Genomic DNA, 22,215 nt, shown 5'->3' on the forward strand with positions numbered 1-22,215 from the left:
CCTACACACACACTCTAGCTAGCGCTATAGCTCTCTAGCTCACTCACTCTCTCGCTCTGAAGACGCTTATGTGGGGTTTGCTGAACTGTCTTTCGGGGGAAAACAGTGAAATTCACCTCGAAATCTTACCGACGTTGTACAGAACTGATAGCGGCGGAGGGTTAATCGTGTGTCGGCTCGGAGCAACTCGGCCTCTGAAGCCGCTCCGCACAAAAAAAAACAGGAAAAGCAGGAACTGGATCCGACTGATCACAACTGGAAAACCTTCTTATTATTCATCTCTGCCGACTGGATCCCTGTTTGTCGGCATATAATTCGGCAGCTGACCTCTGCATCGAGTGTATGAGAGTCTTAGCGAGCCGGTTAGTGCTGTCTGTACGCAGAAAAGCGCTGTTTATTACCTAGTTTGTGTTGCGGGTTTGAGGCTGACAGCAGCGCAGCTCCACTCAGCGCTTACACCGCCGCAGCACCGCTCCTCCGCCACGGACTACTTCACCCACAGACAGCCCTGGAAAAAGCTCCACAGCCGCCGGGGGATTTAGTCAAAACCGTGATCTCAAACCCAACGTTGGGAATTTCTCATTCCCAGCCTCGATTACAGCGCGCAATGACCGCCGACCATTTGTTTATACAGACCTTTTTTTCACATATCACTCCGCTGGGTCGTGACCCCATAATCTTAAAAAAAAAAACAACAACAACAGTTTAATATATTTGCGTTATTAGTGCATTAATCTGCGTTCGAGCTGATGGGTTTGTGGCATTTATAAAAGCGTACTAATTAGTAGCGCAGTTATACATTAATGTTATAAATCTTCAGTGCAGTGTCACGGGAGTGAGGGTGGGGGTTGTTATGGTGACCGTCTAGCGTCCTAAAATGGCGTCTCTGCTGGGAGAGACTCTATTCGAGCTAAGCGGCCAAACTCCCCCCCCTTCTAAAGACCTGTACCACATCACCATCACACACACACAGGTACGTTCACACATACATACACACCTGCAGAAACAGCAGACCCGCCTATGTTATGCTCAGAACGCTGCTGTTCTGCCTGACCAGCTAAACCAGTATAATCAGCTGAGATCAGCATTAAATTTAAGGTCCGATTTTTGAATTATAAAAAAAACTGGTTTCTTACAGAAATGAAAGGGTTCTTTTAATAATGGTATAATCCGCCTCCTGTGTTACGGTAAAAGTGATGTGGTCATTCTCTCCGCTCCTGCTGTCACCATGGTAACACCAGAGACGTTATAAGAAGACCGGCCACTAGTTGAAACAGGAATGGGAGCTCTCATAACGATCAACATGGCGTGTTTACAGATAAAGTGGTGGTTGCTGGTTAGGCTGCAAATGGAGGAACTCCCCTCTTGATTTCTGAACAAGTCCTGATTTTATCTGTGATTTAAAATATGTTTTTGAAAATGTAATTTCACAATATTTTGGTCTCTCCCCCATCACAGTGATGGGAGCTTGGTCTTGTGTGACTACCCGGCAGCATTGCAAAGACTTTCCATGAAACAATGGGAGTGCCCATCTTTGTTTACTTTGTGTAAGGCCAGCATTAGCCAGAATTATGTAAGACTGCAGGTTTATGCTCCTGCGTCAAATCTACGCCACAGCCTACACCCTATGCATGGCCATGTACCCTACGCCATAGCCTTCTCCGTAGCCTGCCGTGCACCTTCGCAGAAATGTAATTGTGCGTTGTGGTGACACAGACCGCAGCAACGCTGATTGGTCTGCCGAGCATCATATTCCCACCTTTTCATTTCTGCCATTGGAGTTCCACCTTCCATTGTTTAAAATCAGTTGGACAAACATGGATCGAGTTGAGGATACATTAACCGAGGAAGTCCGAAAATATATACATCTGACTACAAGACTGCCAGCAAATTCATGGTCAGAGATGATCGGTTTGGACATCACAGAATGTATTAAGAGGTGGAAGACCTTGAGGGACAAGTACATTTGCCTCCAAAAAACTCAGTACAAGGTGCAGGGCAAAAAAGTGCACCATATATAGCACAGGGACACAATTATGGCGACAAGGTAAATATATCATGTTCTGGGTAGCAAAAGTGGTCTGTCTGTTCAATCTAAAAAAAAAAACATCAATGTGGTAACAAGCAATTGAAGTGGGTTTATTCAACTCAAACAAATACTTTGAATCAAATAATGATTCATTTAAAAATATTTATATAGTAGACCCAGTTCAGTTGCAGCTGCATAAGCAACTGACCAAGAAGAAGAAATGATATTATTGCTTATGCAACATAAATACTTTAAATGAATCATTATTTGATTTAAAGTATGTTTTGAAAAACCCGCTTCATCTGCTTGTTGCCACATCATATTTTTAGGTAGAACTGACAAAACACGTTTTACAGTGTATTTGGCCCTGTATTCCAGCATTCTGCTAAAGTGGTCATGTTGTTTTCATAGCTCTCCCAAACCGTGCATAGACACTGACTGCATATGACCTGTATGTATAATTACCAACAGTAACTTACTGTTTCCTATATCATAATCACAAAATGGACCTGGCCAAGCACTACCTCAACCTCCAACACTTCAGCTGTTGAGACATCCACAATTACAGTTGTTGGAGAAACCCAACAACCACTAGACACTCCATCTTCATGCATACCTTCAGAATTACGTTAGTTCGATGATCACCAGCCCTCTCCGCCATCTCCTCTGTCTCCTAGTTCGAGGATGTCACAGAAAAGGAAGATGAAAGTACGGGACGACTGGCTTCAGAAGCAGGTTACTCAACTTGAGGAACGCAGGGTGGAAATGCAACAGATACTTTTGCAGAGCAATGATGAGTTCAGCAGGTTTGGGTAAACCGTTGCATACATGCTGCGGAGGCTTCCGGAGGAGCACAGGGCCCAGACGTTTTTGACGTTTACAAACTACTGTTTGAGAGGCAGAGGCAGCAGAAGATTTTTTTGACAACTTTGGCCATTGTTTTTGACTAGAAAATATTTTACTTTGTCATATTAGTAGCATATATGTTCCATATCCCTCACGGCTGTAAAAACAAACACAGATATTTACAAAAATAAATATTAAATTCCGCTGGGCAGCTGTGAGACTAGGCAGTGGCTAATCTGCTTTCCACTCAAGAGTGCCAGGTGGTGAATACTTGCTTTGGGAATACTGGGATCTCGCAGCCCTGCTTAGCGCCATATTTTAGCACATGAACATTTGATCTTCACTTTAACAACAATAAGAGATGGGGTTAATTTAACACATATTTTATATATTAATTACATGTAGATCAACTAACAATACATGTAGATCCCTTGGTGACATTTTAGGAAACTATTTTTTTGTTTGTGCATACATACAGGATCACAAAAACAGAACAGTATGCTGTAAAGTAAAGTACTGAGCAGGCATGTTGAAGGAGGAAAAATAATATATATACATATATATATATATAAACAAGCAAATAATTGAGTGTACGTGGAGGGATCAGCTCTGGATAAATTGCAAGAATGGGGACCAGAGGATGTTGTAGTAATTGGTATTATATATTCCAAAATTAAATATTCAAGTAGCAAATTGTACCAATGCTTTATTAATAGTTTTGTTCACCTTTTCCAGTTAAGTAAAATTATTTTTTAGCCACTGTTGTAGAAATGAGAATGAATGTTTGCAGATATTTTGGGGTTGATAGAGAAGAAAGGTCACCAAGCAGGGCTATGGTGGGGGAGAGTAGGATGCTGAGGCTGAGAATCTTGGATAGCTCACCCATAAACCTCTGACCAAAACTGTCTGACAGGGGGACAGTTCCAGAATGCATGATTGTGGTTGGACCGTGTGTACAGGTCTTGGTGTAATTGAGGCCCGTCTGTGCATTTTATGGGTAGTGATATATATTCTATGTCATTTTTTGTATTGAATTAGCTGTTAGAAGAAGATAGAATACGATGTTAGAATTGGATGACATAGTGAATGTGTTGTTACAAATTATTTGCCAGTTGTTTTCAGTTTGAGTCTGAAAGTCTGAAGTCCATTTGTCTGTTGGTAGTGATGTGAGAAGAGTTTATAGATTTGAAAGAGTAGTTTCTTGGGTTTGAATTAATTTATTTTAAGTAATAGCGCTGTAGGTATTGAAATATCAGAGATCCTGAATGTGTTTTATATGCTATGAGTCTCTGACGTGGCCCTCACGCTGTGGTTAGAAGTCTGGCGTCCTCTCTACTGGCTTTCACTGCTTAGCCAGGAGGCTACCGCCCTCTTTACTAGCTTTACTCGCCACTTATCTGGGAGGCTAGCATCCTCTCTCCCATGCCGACGAGAGCTGAGGCTCCCACCTTTTTCCTGCCACACTGGGTGAAGCCAGCAGCGGCTCCATCGTGCCATCCAGGACATTCTGCAGCCCTGACAAGGCAGGCAGCAACTGTAGCATGCCCTCCAGTCAGGGCTGGGGATGAACTACAGTTTACTGGCTTTCACTGCTTAGCTGGGAGGCTAACATCCTCTCCACTGGCTCTCACTACTTACCAGAAAGAGCTGCGCTTTTTTAAGCTGCTGGGAGCTCTTGGAGTCTATGAGTGACGCCGGTGTGCGTACCTCTATTAAACACAATGATGATGTGTGTGTATGTATGTGATCAGGTGATCTTAAGGTGGTGGAAGGTTTCTCTGCGGGTGGAGTTTAGAGGAGCGGCGCCTGGAGAGCTGAAACTGTCCCACGAAGAGTTTTTGAATGATGCCAGACTGAAGCGTAAGCCCCCACCTCTCTCTCAGACATTGTGGAGGTGTTTAGTGACCTCCAATAGATTTAAATATGTGTTTTCTGACATGGTGTGACTCACTGTTATCTAGAACATGGAATGACAGACAAAAACGTTTTGTGTTATACAGTATCATAAACTACGCAATCAAGGCTGACTCTTATTTAAATTCTCCATTCTACTTTAAATGCTGCAGCAACAGTCTCTAACTAACAAACTAATCTCTGTGTGGTTCTGCAGACCAGGTTGGCGTGGTGTTCGGACGTAACCTACTGACCTACATCCTGGCTCTGTGCCAGGGACTCTATGACTACCTGGATCGTCTACCTGACCTGCTGCTGCTGCGCATCCTTTCCTACTTGAGCGTGCAGGACATCAGCCGCCTCGCCCAGACTTCACACAGGTTCAGAAAGGTCAAAGCACTGCCCACAAAGAACACTGCCCACATCCTCTAGAACACGCTAGCTGGTGATTCCACACCCACTGGCAAAGGGCCAAACTGCTGTAGGCTGAAAGGGTGGGGCTGAACTGCTGTAAGATGAATAGGTGTGGCTAAATTGCTGTAGGCCGAATGGGTGGGGTTAAAGTGCTGTAGGCTAAATGGGTGGGGTTGAACTGCTGTAGGCTAGAATGGGCAGAGCTACACTGCTGTAGTCTGAAGGCCACTGTTGGGCCCTTGAGCAAGGTCCACATGTGCTCACGGTCACTGTGTGTTTGATCACTAGTGCGTGTGTTTACTGCATGGATGGTTGAAGGCCAACACAGATTAAGAGTCCAACACAAATTGTGAATATGGCAGCTAAACTACTGTAGGCTAAATGGGAGGGGCTAAACTGCTGTATGCTGAATAGGGCTCTGGCCTTTGACCCTTTCCTGCTCCCCTAGCGCTGCAGCGGTGACTGCCCACCCCTCCGGGCACATGTGCTCACTGTCACTGTGTGTGTTTTATCACTATTGTGTGTGTGTGTGTGTGTGTGTGTGTGTGTTCACTGCACGGATGGGTAGAAGTCAAAATTTACAAATGGTGAATATTGTTGTCTAAACTGTTGTAGACTAAAGGGGTGGGGGTAACTGCTGTAGGCTGAATAGGTGTGGCTAAACTGGGAGGTAACAGTAAAGGGAACTTTGTGTGTGTGTGTGTGTGTGTGTGTGATTGTGTGTATGTGTAGCTGTGTGATTCTCAGGCTGTATGGGAGGGCGCAGTGCGGAGGTGCAGTGACGAGATCTCTGAGGAAACGGAGGCTCTGGCAGAGATGATGGGCTGGAGGAAGATTTATTTCACATTCTTCTACAACAGACTCGCCTCGATCAGCACGGGCCTACCTGAACACACAGGCCTACCTGAAGATATGGGTTCACCCAAACATACAGGGCCCCCCTAAACGCCCAAACTTCCTAAACACAACTTCTAACACACCACAACGTTTACCCCTCAGTTTTAATGAATCACTTTAATATTTCCAGTGTTTAAGTATTAATGAACCTCCACTACTTTAACGTTATACAGATTCAGTGTGTGTGTTAGTGTGTGTCTCTTCACTGCTGAATTCAGAAGCTGATTTCTGTTTATTAAAGCTGAATTAAAGTTGGTTTTAACACTTAAAAGTAGCCTTTTGTTAATTGATCTATTGATTTCATGAGACTCAAGCTAAACAGAAATAAATAAATAAACAAAGATAAATTGGTCAGTTTTCAAAACATATTTTAAATCATATATAAAATCTCACAAAAAATGGTGACTAATGTAGAGCACTAAGCTCAATAATGCTCCCATTCATATTTCAACCAGTGGCTGGTCTCCTCGTTTATAACATCTCTGCCACAGTCTACCTACCACACTACCATTCATCACCACCAGAGGTCGTCGTATCCCAAATACTTTCCAAGTACCGTGCATTTGATCCCACACTCGTCTGCCTCTGTCGACTGACTTTGTGCTTTTAGACTCTATTATTTTTTGAAGCACACAGTGTAACTGTCTGCCTTCTTTCACCAGAGGAAAATAGCTCATATTAGATACAGTATAGGGTCAAAAGTATTGGGACACATACAGATTGCCCATACAAGAGCTTTTCATTCTAAATCCATATGTAAGCATGAAATTAGAGTTGCAGCTACAACAGTAGGATATTAAACTCAGTTATTGATTCAGGGCAGGTACCACTGCTATTTTTTAGCCCAACCGAAGGGTTTTTACACTTTTAATTTTAAATACTATTTTATTTCTAACCTTCTCATTTAAAGTTGTTTAGAGTCGTTTAAAGCCATGCCTTCACTCCACATGCCTCCACTCCGCACAGCTGGATGAGATGGCCGTGTGCTAGAAAATGTTCTAGTTGAGTGAAAAAATAGTTGATGCAGTGGTTTTAGTGAGGGTAGAATCTCTATGCTCCATCAGATTAAAGACGATGAGGATCTCCTCGATTCTCTGCAGTCTCCCCCAAGCGGCTGGCCTTGGCCAGGAGCTAAGCCCAAGGCCAGGCATGTGTTTTGCTTTATTGTTTTATTATAGGAATGAGAATTAACTGCTGTTTCAATAGCTAACATTCTTCCTGGGGTACAACAGACATACTAAACAAAACACTGAAATACCAATTAACAAAACAAAAACTTGTTAAAAGAACAACATTAAACTAAACAACAAATAGAAATACACAATACAGGGCAATTTAAAACAAAATGACAGTAGAAAAGACAAACAGGACAAAACCCAAAACCTCTATCCTGCTAGATTTCTTTAGCCTAGCCCACCTTAGCCCACAGTATTGTTCCAGCTGTAAATATCTTATTGATCTTTTTATTTGTTAGATGATAGCTTTTTATATTTTTTTAAACATTATTTTACCATCAGTTTAAAGCATGCTAGCAAATGTTGCTTCTCCTAATTTCTTCTCAGTTTTTATTTAATGTTAACTTTGTTTCTCCTTTAGAGATTATCTAGAGATAAGAATACTTTTGGCTTTTGGTACATATACTACTGAGTCGATTACTTTCTACCTTACCTTATCTTAAACTTAACATCATCTTTAAATCTTCATTCAACATATTCAAAAGTTCTTTTTTCTGCTTCGGCTGATGCATAAAAAGTGGTGTCATCAGCATACATCTGACAAAAAAACACTTGGATTTCTCTCCAAGACATACATTTGAAATCACACTATTACTCTTGATACTCTTTGAATCCATAACAGGATATCTTATTTAATAGCAGATCATGGCTCAGCACAAAAACCCAGGTCTAAAAGGTCTAAAACCACTAAAACCATTTTATTTTCCTTTAATTCTTTAAACCAATCATCACTCATCTGTTCATTAATGCTGTTCATGTTTATGAACCTTTTCTTTTAGCATGTTGAACATTTGAGAATACATTATTTTCCAATACGTAGCTTTGCAATCTGGATGTCATTACTTTCTCCAACAGTTTAAACACTGGATAACTTTCGCTTCCTCCCACAAACTTGGAGATGTACACTCCAATGTAATTGTCATGCTTCCGGGTCTCCTTCCAGCCTCCGAGTCCCAACAACTACAACTCCCACAATTCCCCTCACCTTGAGGGCTGAGTCGCACGTCAGCCCTCAACCAATCATAAACAGATTTCCTGTTCATCAGCTCCATAGTACTAATGCTTTTCCCCTGCGCTTACTTTAACCCTGTATATAACCTGTCTGTGCCAAGCTCACCTCACCATATACTGTTAAACTTGCTTGCTATACACAGTATTGGCTAGTTTCGGTTATTTCTGTTTCTCGTTTACACCGGTAGTCTTGCCCATGGCTGCTTTGGTTGTCCTTGTGTATTTGTGCTCTCAGTTGCATATTGCCTCGTTAACGATCACAGAGCTCCTTATATTGCTATTAAACCTATTCTTGCATTTGTGTATTTCTAGCTTTACAGAATACTTCGCAGACTGCGGGCATTAAGGAGTCAATCTAGTGTCTGACTCTTTGGCTCACTCTGTGCGTACACTCAGCAATAAGGTGATCACCAGCGACAAGTTTCTCTGAGCTCAATGAGATTTTTTTAACCGTTTGCTACAGGAAGCTAGCTAGTCCTAGTCTGCTATCTCCTAGTTCGCTGTTTCCCAAACCTGGTCTTAGAGGCACCCTGCCTTGCACATTTTGGCGCTTTCCCAGCTTCCAACACCCCTGTTTCAACTGATCAGCTCATTAACGAGCCCTTTTGGATTTGCAGAGGGGGGTGCTTAAAGCGGCAAGCCCACTAAAGTGTGCATGACACGGCACTGGTGTTCCAGTCTTCCTCGATTGTAGTCAGCAAACCAGAGCAATATGAGTAACACGTTTGCTAAAATCAATATTCATAAAGGCTGCATGCTATGTGGGATGTATATGGTTTAGGTCATGGTTTATTTTGGGGAAAAAAGTGTTTAAAGAAACTCAATTTCTTAACAACCAAAATACAAATGACCCAGCTTTAACCGTTTGGACTGAAAGTGCTTTAAAGGTTGAGATTTTCATCGTCTTTGCCATTTTTTTTTCTTAATTTGGATTTTGTATTCTTTCTACAGTGTCTTAAATTGTGCCAGAGGGTAAATTCAACAGTCGATCTACAGTTGAGGAGAGCGTTATTTGTCCTGACATTTAGCTCTGTTGGGGTTAAATGCTAGCACAAGGTTTTATTTTTAGTGGTGTTCTTCCTCGTGTATTGTATTGAAGGCACAAGTATGAATGTGCATTGGTTATCCTGTTTCATTGACATTACATCATTGTTATGTGCTTTTATACCAAGGACTGAATAATTCTGTAATTATTTTTTGTTTTTTTTTGCATTGCTTCTGTACTGTAGTTGGATCAGTAGTTTGATTTCCACTTTTATTTGGAGTATTCCAAATCCACACTTCCATGGGATAATAATTTTGATTTACATTGATCATTGTTATTTTGTTGTCATCACATTTGTATTATGTAATAAATAAAGATTTTCAAGTGAAATATTTAATTCATTAAGATTTAGTATGTGTTAGTTTAGTGTTTCATTCAATGTTTTGAGCAGTGTAGTAAAGTAACATGCAAAGCAACATTTATAAGTGATTCCTAGCATTTTTTAGTTGTTTATACCAAAGGAGCACCGAGCAATCGGCCGGTTTTCGGTGTGATCAGCCATAACCGGTGACTGGCCTCATATAACCGCTTCTGGGCCGGTCACATTTACGCCTAATGACCGCACGAGGGCGCCAGCGGCGCGCACACACACATGCTGGGACCGCGATGATTCCCCCTTCTTACGGTCACTGTGTCGTCCGCATGCACGTCATCTCGTCTGCAATATCCTCCAACTTGGACAAGGTTCAGAACATTTGTGTGAGTTACCAGAAATTTATCAAATAATTTCCACCCCTTTGCAGCCCTAGACATGATAAACGTCCACTGATGCTTTACAGGCACTGTCTTTGTGCTGTTCAACATCAAGAAACTACAAACCCTTCACCTCTGAACATGGAACCGCAAAATACAAGCGTCCACTAAAAGCAGCAGGGCCGTGTCCACCAAAACACGCAATAATTTTCTAAAACCAAAAACACTGTCTCAAGTTACCATTGCCATTACCATTGCCTTTACGGTTATTTCCTAGATTTGAAATTGTTTAAAATTCTGTTAAATATAAAATAAGTAGGACTAATGACACAAGTCACTGGAACTTCTTGAGAGTTTGAGCATTAGTCTAATTCTGAAGATATGACGACACTTGCACTGCTGTTGGTCGTCTGTCCTCTTCTGGCTATAAATGACCATGCAAAAGCAGTCAAATGTATAGGATTAGCCCAGTTATACTAAAAGTGCATGAAATCATGAGCTAAATTTGACAACCACAGAATCACCTGCTAAATTAAATGAAATCCACACTAGAAAGGGACTATTTCTCAGTTAATTTTACAAGAGTTCTTCTTTCTGAAGCTATGTGATCCTTCTAGCAACAGGGCCACTCTCTCTATCTTCAGCTGCAGCTGACTTTTTAGTGACTCTTCAGCACTCGATGATCCATCTCTCTCAGGTTGTGGTACGTCTGAAGCATTAGAGCAAAATCTGTATAAAATGTGCCAGTTCTGCATCTAAACATCTATTGGTTTGACAAAGTGTTAAGAAGTCTTCCTGCTTAACTAAAGGTGGACAGTTTCTAAAACCTAAGTTGCCACTCCTTATAGAAACAACTGTAACTGGTTGTTTGCAGTACCACAATTCCAATGAAACGTGAACTCCATATGGAGGGCAGGAAGCACAAAGTAGAATGGACAAGTTGGAGGCAAGCCCGTACTGTTAGACAATATTACAAGACTAAGGTATAAACAGGTCACAGCATATGTTGAGTGTGAGTTTCTGTTTATACCATCATCTAAACAGAAAAACACTGCATTTATTTGATGCGCTCTTTACGAAGAGGATTTTTCAACTTGCCTGCTACTGAGGCAGTAGATATAAGCAGCTACCTTGTCCTCCAGACATTCATCTACTCAAAAAAAAAAAACATATGAAGGTATACAAAAGTATGGAGGTATACAACTGTACAAGGCTAAATTTGCCTTTCTATTCATTCTTTCATGTTCCATTTCAAATGGTGCAGCAATGAAAACATATACCTTTAACATATAAACAGAAACCTTTATGAACAAGTTATACTTGATAAAAGCTCCTTATGGTTTCTCATTTGGATTATTTTGAGCAATTCTAAATGAAGCAAGCCATTGGCAGTTTGAGTCCTTTGTGTTACTCTGACCTATAAAACACATCCATTGCATCTTTTTATCATATTGTATCTTTAAATAAACACTGGCTATATGTGCAGCAGTGATTCTGTAGAGGTACACTGAAATCCATCAAACTAACATTAACGTTGTAACATTTAGTACCGTAATCTAGCTAACTAGCTTTCCAGCTAATCTGTACTGAATGAAATGGGGGCAGATATGGCTATTCATATACACAACTGAACTCAGATGTTTACACTACATACAGAAGCATACAGTAAGTAAAAGTGTAAAAGTACTGGTTTCAAAACTACTTAAAGTATAAAGTTAAAGTAATGTAGGAAAAACAAATGACAAAAGCTTAGGTCGCACCACAGGGGCCTACAGTGCACTACCCGAGCGCCCCAAAAGCAATAATTAGTATAATGTTATATTAAAATGTTAATGTTGAAATATTTTTGGATGCACTTAGGCTGCCTGTTTCAGCTGCATATATGCACTAAAATGAATTAATTTTAGTAATATCAAATATTAAAAGGAGCATCTATGGGCACTACTGACCCTTACCATGTGTTTCATGGAGCGGAAAATATTAGTAGTTGCCTATAAGTTTTGTAATGGTGCAAAAAGTCAAGCTTCAGAGGCATGTTATCAATAACCTTTATTGGAATGTAAATGTGGTGCTTAGTCAGGACATTTCACTCGAGTTCTCTTGAGTCTCCGCCACAGCTACATATGTCTGCTGTGTCCTTGCCGGAGTGTGACGTGACGTGCAAGTGCAATGGATTGCTTACAAACCAATAGGGTGTCAGAATGGTATGTTTATACTTCTCATCCAACCACAGTCAAATTCACATTTGATCTGGATAGGATTTTTTTTTTTTTAAACTCATTTGAAGCAGTTAACCTAAATGAGCCTTACTCATGAACAGTACAATGCAGTGTAAACATTGTGGTAAACAAATGCCATTTAAAACAGAATGCACAGTTTACAATAGTAAGCATCCTTTACCTTCACTTTATGTAACGTCCAGTGTGCCAAAGGTAATGCTGACTTTGTGAATCCTTTTGATGCTGTTAAATTTAGTTCTAAGTGGTGGTATTTATCATAACATTAAGATATGCTGAAATCACAAGAGGATCCGAAGGCTTTCTGTAACATACAAAAAAATAGAACAAGAACAAACATTTGGTAAAATGGATGAATTTAATTCCAATGTAAAAGCAGGAAATGATGATTTTAGTAAAAAAATTAAAGTATGAAATAAATTAAAATGATTTTAAAACACACATGGTTATCATATGTTAGTAAATATTTATAGATCCACCAAGGTCAACTTTTGCTGGTAGAAGGTTTCAGGTGGTCTAAAATAGTCTTTGATGGTCGAGTGGTTGAAAAGCTGGGATAGACAGACATGCCCTATTCTGGTCAATTAACCCATCAAACTGAAGACAAAACTATACCAATTGCTGGTATACTGGCATAATAAGTATGCATAACATAACTTCATGATCATTATTTGGTTATAATTTATTGAAAACAATGATTTGGAACAGTTATGTTTGAGTTCTATGGTTGTTCTTACACAAAGATTAGTGATGCCCTATATTTAGCAAAGCATTCTTGATGCATTTCCGGTGATTTCTGGTGTTAAATAAATTCTTTTACATGAAACAAATAATTTAACTTGATAAAATGTTTTATATGTTTGGTATGTGATAGTAGTACTTATTGGTTACTGACTAAGAAGACTAAAGAGCCGGGACAACTGCCGCTGAGAAAGCAAGAAGACAAAAACTGTTATATTGGTACATGATCACGCAAACACCGACTAGAATAGGCTTTCTCTTTCTTTTTTTATTGTGTGCGTGCTCTTCCTCCCTGCTGCTCGCGCATATGCTCTCTGTCCTAGCGGGATATAGGTTTATACACTGCTCAAAAAAATAAAGGGAACACTCAAATAATACATCCTAGATCTGAATGAATTAAATATTCTCATTGAATACTTTGTTCTGTACAAAGTTGAATGTGCTGACAACAAAATCACACAACAATCATCAATGGAAATCAAATTTATTAACCAATGAAGGCCTGGATTTGGAGTCACACACAAAATTAAAGTGGAAAAACACACTACGGACTGATCCAACTTTGATGTAATGTCCTTAAAACAAGTCAAAATGAGGCTCAGTATTGTGTGTGGCCTCCATGTGTCTACAACGCCTGGGCATGCTCCTGATGAGGTGGCGGATGGCATCCGCCAACTCCTGGACAGTCTGTGGTGCAACGTGACGTTGGTGGATGGAGAGAGACATGATGTCCCAGATGTGCTCAATCGGATTCAGGTCTGGGGAATGGGCGGGCCAGTCCATAGCTTCAATGCCTTCTTCTTGCAGGAACTGCTGACACACTCCAACCACATAAGGTCTAGCATTGTCCTGCATTAGGAGGAACCCAGGGCCAACTGCACCAACATATGGTCTCACAAGGGGTCTGAGGATCTTATCTCGGTACCTAATGGCAGTCGGTCTACCTCTTGCAAGCACATGGAGGGCTGTGCGGCCCTCCAAAGAAATGCCACCCCACACCATTACTGACCCACTGCCAAACCAGTCATGCTGAAGAATGTTGCAGGCAGCAGATCACTCTCCACGGCGTCTCCAGACTCTGTCACGTCTATCATATGTGCTCAGTGTGAACCTGCTTTCATCTGTGAAGAGCACAGGGTGCCAGTGGCGAATTTGCCATCTCTGACTAATTTGTTCTCTGACAAATGCCAAGCATCCTGCATGGTGTTGGGCTGAGAGCACAACCCCCTGTGGACGTCGGGCCCTCATACCATCCTCATGGAGTCGGTTTCTAACCGTTTGCGCAGACACATGCACATTTGTGGCCTGCTGGAGGTCATTTTGCAGGGCTCTGGCAGTGCTCATCCTGTTCCTCCTTGCACAAAGGCGGAGGTAGCGGTCCTACCTGAGCCACTTATGTGGGTTGAAGAGACCGTCTCATGCTACCACGAGTGTGAAAGCACATTCAAAAGTGATCAAAACATTAGCCAGAAAGCATAGGGACTGAGAAGTGGTCTGTGGTCCCCACCTGCAGAACCACTCCTCTCCTTCCACCTGTTGTCTATTCCATTTGCACAACAGCATGTGAAATAGCCTTATGACTGTGTCCAGAAATCTTCAATACTTTTGTCCTTTGTAAATTAGTTTATTTAATAAATCACAGTTTTAGCAACATAATTTTCAACTAAATTATTTTATATTTCAGTCCTAGTCATTATATTTTTATCAACTTATTGTATATTTAAAAATTCATCTAGTTAGATCTATATTAGATATAGCTAATATAACATTTATTTATTTGTTTATTTATTTATTTATTTTCTCACTCTCTAGCAATGCTTATGAAAGTCTCTTCATCCACACTAAAACGCAGCAACTGCAACAAAACTCAAATCCCCAGCATCAAAAGTGTGCCACCAGAAGTGAGCCGCTGAGACATGTGAAGACCTTTTGAGATAAACTGTCATACACCATTAATTTTGGGGTGTCTTCGAACCAATAATAAAGTTTTCTCTGAGCTGTTTGACACAGCACATGTTTTTTTTTTTTTTTTTTTACAAAGAATGGACTTTGTCATAATCCACAAGCTTTAGTTTTAGAATAGATACTATATAGATGGTCTAAATAATAGACCTAAAATATTCTCCAGTAAATATATTGATGATTGCTAATGCCAAACTAAGTACAGGTTGTGAGGCTACTATCTAACTAACTACTATCTATGCTTATGCCGGTGTATCCAAGCAGAAACATCTCCATCCTGGGCAAGTTTAAAAATTCTTTTATGGTGTTTCATTCAACTTTTATAAATGGCAATGCGGGCACCTGTGTAGTCTCATACTTTCCTGGTAATCACTGCACGAAAATCCGATCAGGAAGTTACACGATTGACCTCACCTAGTCCCCATTGAAAACAGCTTTTATATATTGTTTATATATAATATTACTGGTCTGAGCCAATGACTGTAGAAAAGCATGGGCAGCACATCGTCTCTCAAAAGTGAAGCAACCACAGGTCTAGCGCCTCTACTGTCTGGTTGCAGTATGATACACAGCTCTAGCGTATGTTTCAATGACAAAACGGCCCATCATTTTTCTTTCCACCCTCTGTCTAATTCCAACAGTTAGTTTTTCCTGTGCAAAATTGCCCATTTTTTAAAATTTACCCTAGAAATCAGTTTTTAAAACCTTATTTTGCTACATCGTAAGAACACCTTCTTACACTTGGAAATTAAGTGATTGATAGTCTTGGCTGGAAGAGATAATTTGCAGGACCTGAGCTTGCTCATGAATCATGGTACTATGTATCATTATTTATTACTGTTAAATTTCGACGTTTTTACCGTTATGCTGTATTTGTCCATTGGTGGCAATAGTGTCTGGAGTTTTTGTCTGGTGTTAGTCTAAAGAGTCATGGGCATAGTGTAGCGTAGAGTATTAAGGTCTCCATACTGACTTTTGTCTTGGTTAGAGTATTTCACTGTTCAAAGAAATGTGCTCCATACAGAAGCCTTTAGGCTGCGATGTAAGCCCAGTTGCAGTCTCGGACGCTTGGTCTGAGAAGGAGGTGTGCCAAATAAATAAATTTGCAAATAAATTTGCGTGTCTGCCTCCACCTCTGGTGTCTACTTTGCTGTGGTTGCCAATTTCACTAGATGGCGAACGATTTTGGCTTCATTTTTTTATAGAATGGAAGGCAATGGCACCACATCGTCCATGCTTTTATGCAGTCATTGGCATGAAGAAGCAGCCAAAACATTCACATAGACATAAATACAGCAGGTCTCCCTCCTAAGTACCTCCTTCACTAGTTCTTAAAAACTAATTAACGTGTTTCCTAATAATCTCTGTAACTTAAATACTATTGGAACTCACTCGCAGAAACCTTAAATCTGTTGTGTGCAAAAGTAATGGAACATATAAAATTATAAAAATAAATTGAATTTGTGTACAAAGTATGCAGAAAATATTGCAGAAAATATCTATTTACTCATTTACAATTAGGACATCAAAAAAGGTGTAAGAAAATAAGGGAATACATTTTCTACAGGAAATGCATGTAAATATACAAATTTCTTGCACATTTTAGAAAGTTTGTTTTTCTGAATGTAACATAAGGAACATATTTAAATGTGCTATTACTTTACACACACCACATTATTTCTTTAATATGTTGCTATATGTTATATTAAGCTATTAGTTCTGCTTCAAAATGTGCATGTGCATGTGTGTGTTCTCTAGGTAGGGTAAACGATAGGTTTTTGTTGGAGTAAATGTCCCTATTCAGGGAAAGCTCTATTAGATTTTGAAGCATTGCTGTGAGTATTTGATTGCGTTCCATGATAAGAGTATCGGTGAGGTGAAGATGTTGGATGATCACCATCTCACCTCATCCTCAACTCCTCCCAAATATACTGGATGGAGCACCATCATTTCAGAGAACACCCTTCTAGCCCACACCTGACATTAGGCATGGTGGTAATGTTTAATTGTTCAGGAGTGTCAAATTCTATTGGCAATACTTCTCTACAGGCACTAGACATTTTTTTACATGTGCATTTTAAAGCAGCTGAATGCATTATATTACAATAGAATTACAATATTTCTCTCCTGATGTTTTGTTTGCTGGAATACCTGTAACCAAACTCCGCCCGTAAAGATTTTATCTTCTCAACACTTGTGCCTAACTTTTCCAATTTTTTTGTCTTTACTATTTTAACTGTGACACTTTTGTAATAAGAAATGACGTATGTAAAAAGCTTGTAATCTGTGCTTCAGTCATTATACACGCACTGCACGCTTACTTTCAGGTGAAGTGATAGGACATTTAAATTTGGATAAATAAACAACATATTGGATAAATAAAGTTTTTAGTAGGGAAATTGATCTTTTTGTACAATTGTATATTGTTTTTGTTTTTTTTCTTGTCAGTTTGCTCACTCTTTCATTATCAATTATCAATGGAGGCGATAATAAATGCAAAAAAAGTTATTTGAGAATATAATTGTTTTCTACTGTTATTGGATTTGTGTCTGGTTAGGTTTGCCTGAGAGGAAAGAGGAGGCTGCACAGTAGAGGAATGCAAGTAGTAATCACCGCTTTGTTGTGACTGATGAGGCCAAGTTTGTCCACAAGCGCAAGGTAACAATTTATAGTATCATTACAGTTATTTATGTGATGCTTATTGAATGTGAAACAGCTAGATCTCTTTTGGTTTGAGGAAAAAAGTTTGTTTCTACATATACTATTATGCTGTTAATGCCAAATACACCTAATTAGGTCTTTTATGTACACCTGCCTCGCATTTACACTTACTATTTAATCATCCTACACCAATGGTCACCAACTCTGCTCTTGGAGATTTACCCTCCTGCAGAGATTAGCTTCATCCATATTCAACTACACTTATTACTGCCTTCAGAAACCCTTAATTGGTTAAACCTGTGACTCACGAGGGGACCCATCCTCCTCTTGTCAGAACTATAAATTATGGATAAAAGTCACTGTACCGCCAGATAAGACTGTTCTGCTCAGGTGTGCTGATCTAACCATAATATAATATAACTAATATAATCATAGTAGAGATGTAATAATAATAGATAAAATAATAGGTAATGTAAATTTTAACATGGTCGTAGCAATGGCAGGAGGGTCTGACATGGGTGGCCTGACATGGTCTGACATGGGTGACATGGTCTGACATGGGTGGCAGGGGAGCCTGGCGGTTAGTTTGGTGGGTGGGTAGCTGGACTATTGCAGGTGCAGGGGAGCCTAGCGATCAGACTGGTGGGTGGGCAGCTGGTCTATTGCAGGTGCAGGGGAGCCTAGCGGTTATCAGCACTATTAACTTTCTGTTGTATCTGCTTTGGTAATTTTTATCATTAATGTTTAAATAGTCTGGCCAGAGGAGGATGGGTCCCCCTTGTGAGTTTTGGTTCCTCCCAAGGTTTCTTCCTCCAGCTCTGAGGGAGTTTTTCCTTGCCACTGTCGCCGTTGGCTTGCTCACGGGGGTCTTTGACCCTTCATGTTTTTTCTTCTTTCTTCTCTGCTTTACATAATTAGTACTTAATAAAGGACAGAGGTCCTTTATTAAGTACTAATTATGTAAAGCTGCTTTGTGACAACAACAGTTGTAAAAAGCGCTATACACATAAATTTGACTTGACTTGACTTAGTCTTTCATCAGGTCAGCCTGGATAAGTGGACAGTCATTAACTTCATTAAGGAGTAGGTAAAGAGCATCTGAGTTTACTACAATTACCTGTGTCCATTAACCCCTGCATCTACTACCTTTATCCAAAGAGAAACATTAATTACTAAACTAAACAGATGTGTTTTCAGCCTAGACTTGAAGATCAAGAGTCCCAAACCTAATCTGGAAGGTTATTCCACAGTTGGGGGGGCTTTACATAAAAAGACTCTTTACTCTTTTTGAATTTGTGGGACTCTTGCAGGTACTCATGAGTGAGGCCATGTAGGGCTTTGCATGTCAACGCTACAGTTTTTATAATCATTGCGGAATTTAACTGGAAGCCAATGCAGTGCTGATAGAACTGGACCAATATGATAAATCTTCCTAGTTTTATTAAGGACCCTGGCTGCAGCAACTAGTTGAAGTTTACTGAGGTTCCTGTTGGAACATTCTGACAATAATGCGTTGCAGTAGTCTGGCCTTGAGGTAATAAAAGCATGTACCAATTTTTTCTGCCTTATGTTTATAACTGTGCCAAGTAGCAACATGTATAATGTAAATAATAGTGGTCCTGTAATAAAGCCTTGTGGAATTCCATATCTCATTTTTATATAATTTGAAAAAAGATAAATTATTTACCTTTACAAACTGATAACGTTCAATTAGATATAATTTAAACTATGATAGGGCTGTTCCTGTGATTCCAACCATGTTCTCTGATCTTTTTAGGGGGATTGTGTGGTCTATTGAATCAAAGGCTGCACTGAGGTTAAGTAGTACTAATAAGGTTACACAGCCTTGATCAGAGGCAAGAATTGTTTTCTAAATCTTAACTAAAGTTGTCTCTGTGCTATGAAAAGGACTGAATCCAGATTGGAATTTCTCATACATGTTGTTCTTACTCAAGTATGAGCAGAGTTGTTGGGCCACAGCTTATTCTAAGATCTTAGATATAAATGTTAGGTTAGAAATGGGTTTGTTAGAGAGTATACTAGGATTAAGTTTTTATGACTGCTACTTTAAGAGCTTTGGGTACATGCTCTAAGCTAAGGGACAAATTCCCTATTGTTAAGAGGTCCAATTAAAGGAATTGAATCAAGGAATTGAATATTGAAGAAATTGAAGTGTGCAGGTTTTACCAAGAAGGTTTTCTTTTATTCTGGCTGTGGCCATGGTTGGAAGGCTTTGCTCTATATCCGCTACACCAGGTGACAGACAGGTTAGATGTAATACGGTGGGTTGGATTTGTTGTCTAATAATATAATAATAATAATAATAATAATCATGATGATGATGATCTATTAGTAAATTAATTAGCTGAGATCTGAGGTTCAGGATCTGCCTGATTTTTAGTAAGTTTAGAAATGTAAATCACAGTAAAAAGTATTCTAGGATTGTTTTTGTTATTCTAGATCAGCGGGGTCAAATTTTCTGAGCAAGCTTTTTCTATATTCAATAAGGATTGGTCGGCCGCCATTTTTCCTCTAATTTTCTTAGCGTTTGTTTCGAGTTTGTTCATTGTACCACGGTGCACACTATTTTTGCCCTGTCATTGAAGTTGATTGTGCCACCTTATCTAAGGTTGATCTAAAAGTATTTTCTAGACCGTTATCAATTTCATTAAGTCTATTAAGCTCCATTTGGTCTGATGCAGAGTAGATTAAGGTGGAAGGCTTTCAGTAAGTTGTATGGCTGGTATTTGTGTTATTGAGTGTTTTAGACAACTGCAGGGGGACAAATTTTGGCTAAGATGTAGAAAAAAGGTAATGGTTTGAGACTACTGAGTTTTGAGGTTACGATGCTAACACCCAGGGTATGTTTATTTAATGCAGACAGAATCTAAAATTGATTTAAATGTCAATTTGTTAAGAGATCATCTGTCTTTTCAAAATGAATGTTAAATTATCCTACAATTATTACTTTATCATTTCACACTGCCAAGCCTGCGGCAAAATCACAAAATAAGAAGTGAAGGTGTCCCAGTGTTTCTGATTAATATCTAAAGGATTTTTGTTGATTACATATATTATTCTATTATAATACATATACATATATTATAATCCTGGGCTATGTTTATAATTATAACCTTTGAGTGTTGGCTTTATTTAGTGCTGAATATTGTTTAGTTTACCGAAATATGATGAGTCTCCAAACCAGTGTAGAGGCTTTCTACTTCAGTGCTTTCTTTAACATTTCACCTTCCAGTTCATGTAAAGCACAAATCTTGTTTGTAATACCATGTCTGACTGGTAAAGCTTTGGATTGGGCTACTGCTATTTGGTGTACGATAGAAAGTGGAATGTATGATGAGTATGTGAGAGAGTTTCAGGCTGTTTTTGATCACCCCATAAGGGTCGCTCACAAGACCACAGTTCAGTTCAGAGTTTTGCACATTAGAGGAGGTATGCTGTTAGGACCAAGCACCGTACTGTATCCAGTGTTGCACCAGGAGTTTCTATGCAGTGTGGCTCACTTCACCTGTCCCAGGAGTTTCATCTTCGCATGTTATATGGGTGTCTGTGCATGTACTGTGTTGTTGCATGTCACTTTTTACATGACTATCAGACGTGCCTTCATATACTCCAGGTGCTATTCCCAGGAAAGCTCTAAGTATGGTCTTTGTTCATGCATGTTACTGGTTTGGTACTTAGGTGTTTTCAGCTTTGTATGATAATGATGCAGAGGGAAACTTCATACATGCTGAAATTAATAGGCAGCTCCAAAAATCCCAATGAACCCTCTGAGGACACCCATGAGACTGTCTCCTGCTGATGGACATCCAATTGGACAGGTACTACAATTATCTGTACCACTAGTCCCTGTAGCCCTGGAACAACTTGGAGGGGCCACAGTTTTTACTAAATTAGCGCTTACAAACTGGTTTGGATTGGAGAGGGTGATGAGTAGAAAACTGCCTTTCTTAACACTTAGGGGGCACTATGAATATTTGATCATGTCTTTCGGGTTATGGAACACACCTTCAGCATTCCACTCCATCATGGATATCTTCTGGGACATGTTGGGTTGTAATTGCTTACATTGATGACATCCTGATTTATTCACCAGATATGGAATCCCATATTAAGCATGACCATCAAGTTCTGTCTATGCTTCTAATGAACCAACTTTTTGTTAAAGGTGACAACTCCAATTTTAATGAGCCAGGTAAATATTTTCCTAAGTTATGTCATTAGTGCTGAAGGAGTTATTATGAATGATCAGAAAATTGATGTGGCATGTACCCAATTCCATTAAGGAGTTACGAAGGCTTCGCTAACTTCTAATACAGATTTCCAATACAGATTTCACAATTACTTATCGCCCTGGATCAGTACTGCAAAGCTGATGCACTGTCCCACATGCACAACAAAGAAAATAAAGAATCCAATGATTCAGAACCTGTTTTGAACTTCAAAGTCCTCTTGCCTCCTTTTTTGTGGCACTTAGATTAATCAACTTAATGAGCAAACACCTTCTCTTGATCAATTTCACAATAATAAGAT

At 39.7% G+C, this 22,215-nt stretch overlaps 2 protein-coding genes across 7 annotated transcripts in view; one reads left to right on the top strand and one right to left on the bottom strand.

Annotated features, from left to right (window-relative positions):
• trip12 (thyroid hormone receptor interactor 12) overlaps positions 1 to 482 on the bottom strand; it is a 40,419-nt gene extending 39,937 nt beyond the window's left edge. For 4 of the 6 annotated variants that reach the window (XM_072694577.1, XM_072694576.1, XM_072694575.1 and 1 more), the window contains exon 1: positions 402 to 482. The gene's annotated coding sequence lies outside the window, so the exon portion shown is untranslated. Of the gene's footprint in view, positions 1 to 116 lie in introns of all 6 variants that reach the window. The other 2 variants (XM_072694571.1, XM_072694572.1) reach the window with 2 other exon arrangements.
• Positions 483 to 877: 395 nt separating this feature from the next.
• fbxo36a (F-box protein 36a) lies at positions 878 to 6,222 on the top strand. The gene is made up of 4 exons (XM_072695665.1): positions 878 to 973; positions 4,627 to 4,735; positions 4,986 to 5,158; positions 5,915 to 6,222. The coding sequence occupies exons 1-4, from the start codon at positions 878 to 880 to the stop codon at positions 6,125 to 6,127; spliced, it is 591 nt and encodes a 196-aa protein (XP_072551766.1). The 3' UTR covers positions 6,128 to 6,222.
• The last annotated feature ends 15,993 nt before the right edge of the window (positions 6,223 to 22,215 follow it).

This window comes from Salminus brasiliensis, chromosome 13 (genome assembly GCF_030463535.1).
Source record: "Salminus brasiliensis chromosome 13, fSalBra1.hap2, whole genome shotgun sequence".
Lineage (NCBI taxonomy): Eukaryota > Metazoa > Chordata > Actinopteri > Characiformes > Bryconidae > Salminus > Salminus brasiliensis.

Bases quoted from the DNA above. Each gene is read 5' to 3' on its own strand.
- fbxo36a (XM_072695665.1), top strand. From the start codon at position 878: ATGGCGTCTCTGCTGGGAGAGACTCTATTCGAGCTAAGCGGCCAAACT. The intron at 974-4,626 runs GTACGTTCACAC...GTATGTGATCAG, and splicing joins TCACCATCACACACACACAG to GTGATCTTAAGGTGGTGGAA. The intron at 4,736-4,985 runs GTAAGCCCCCAC...GTGGTTCTGCAG, and splicing joins GAATGATGCCAGACTGAAGC to ACCAGGTTGGCGTGGTGTTC.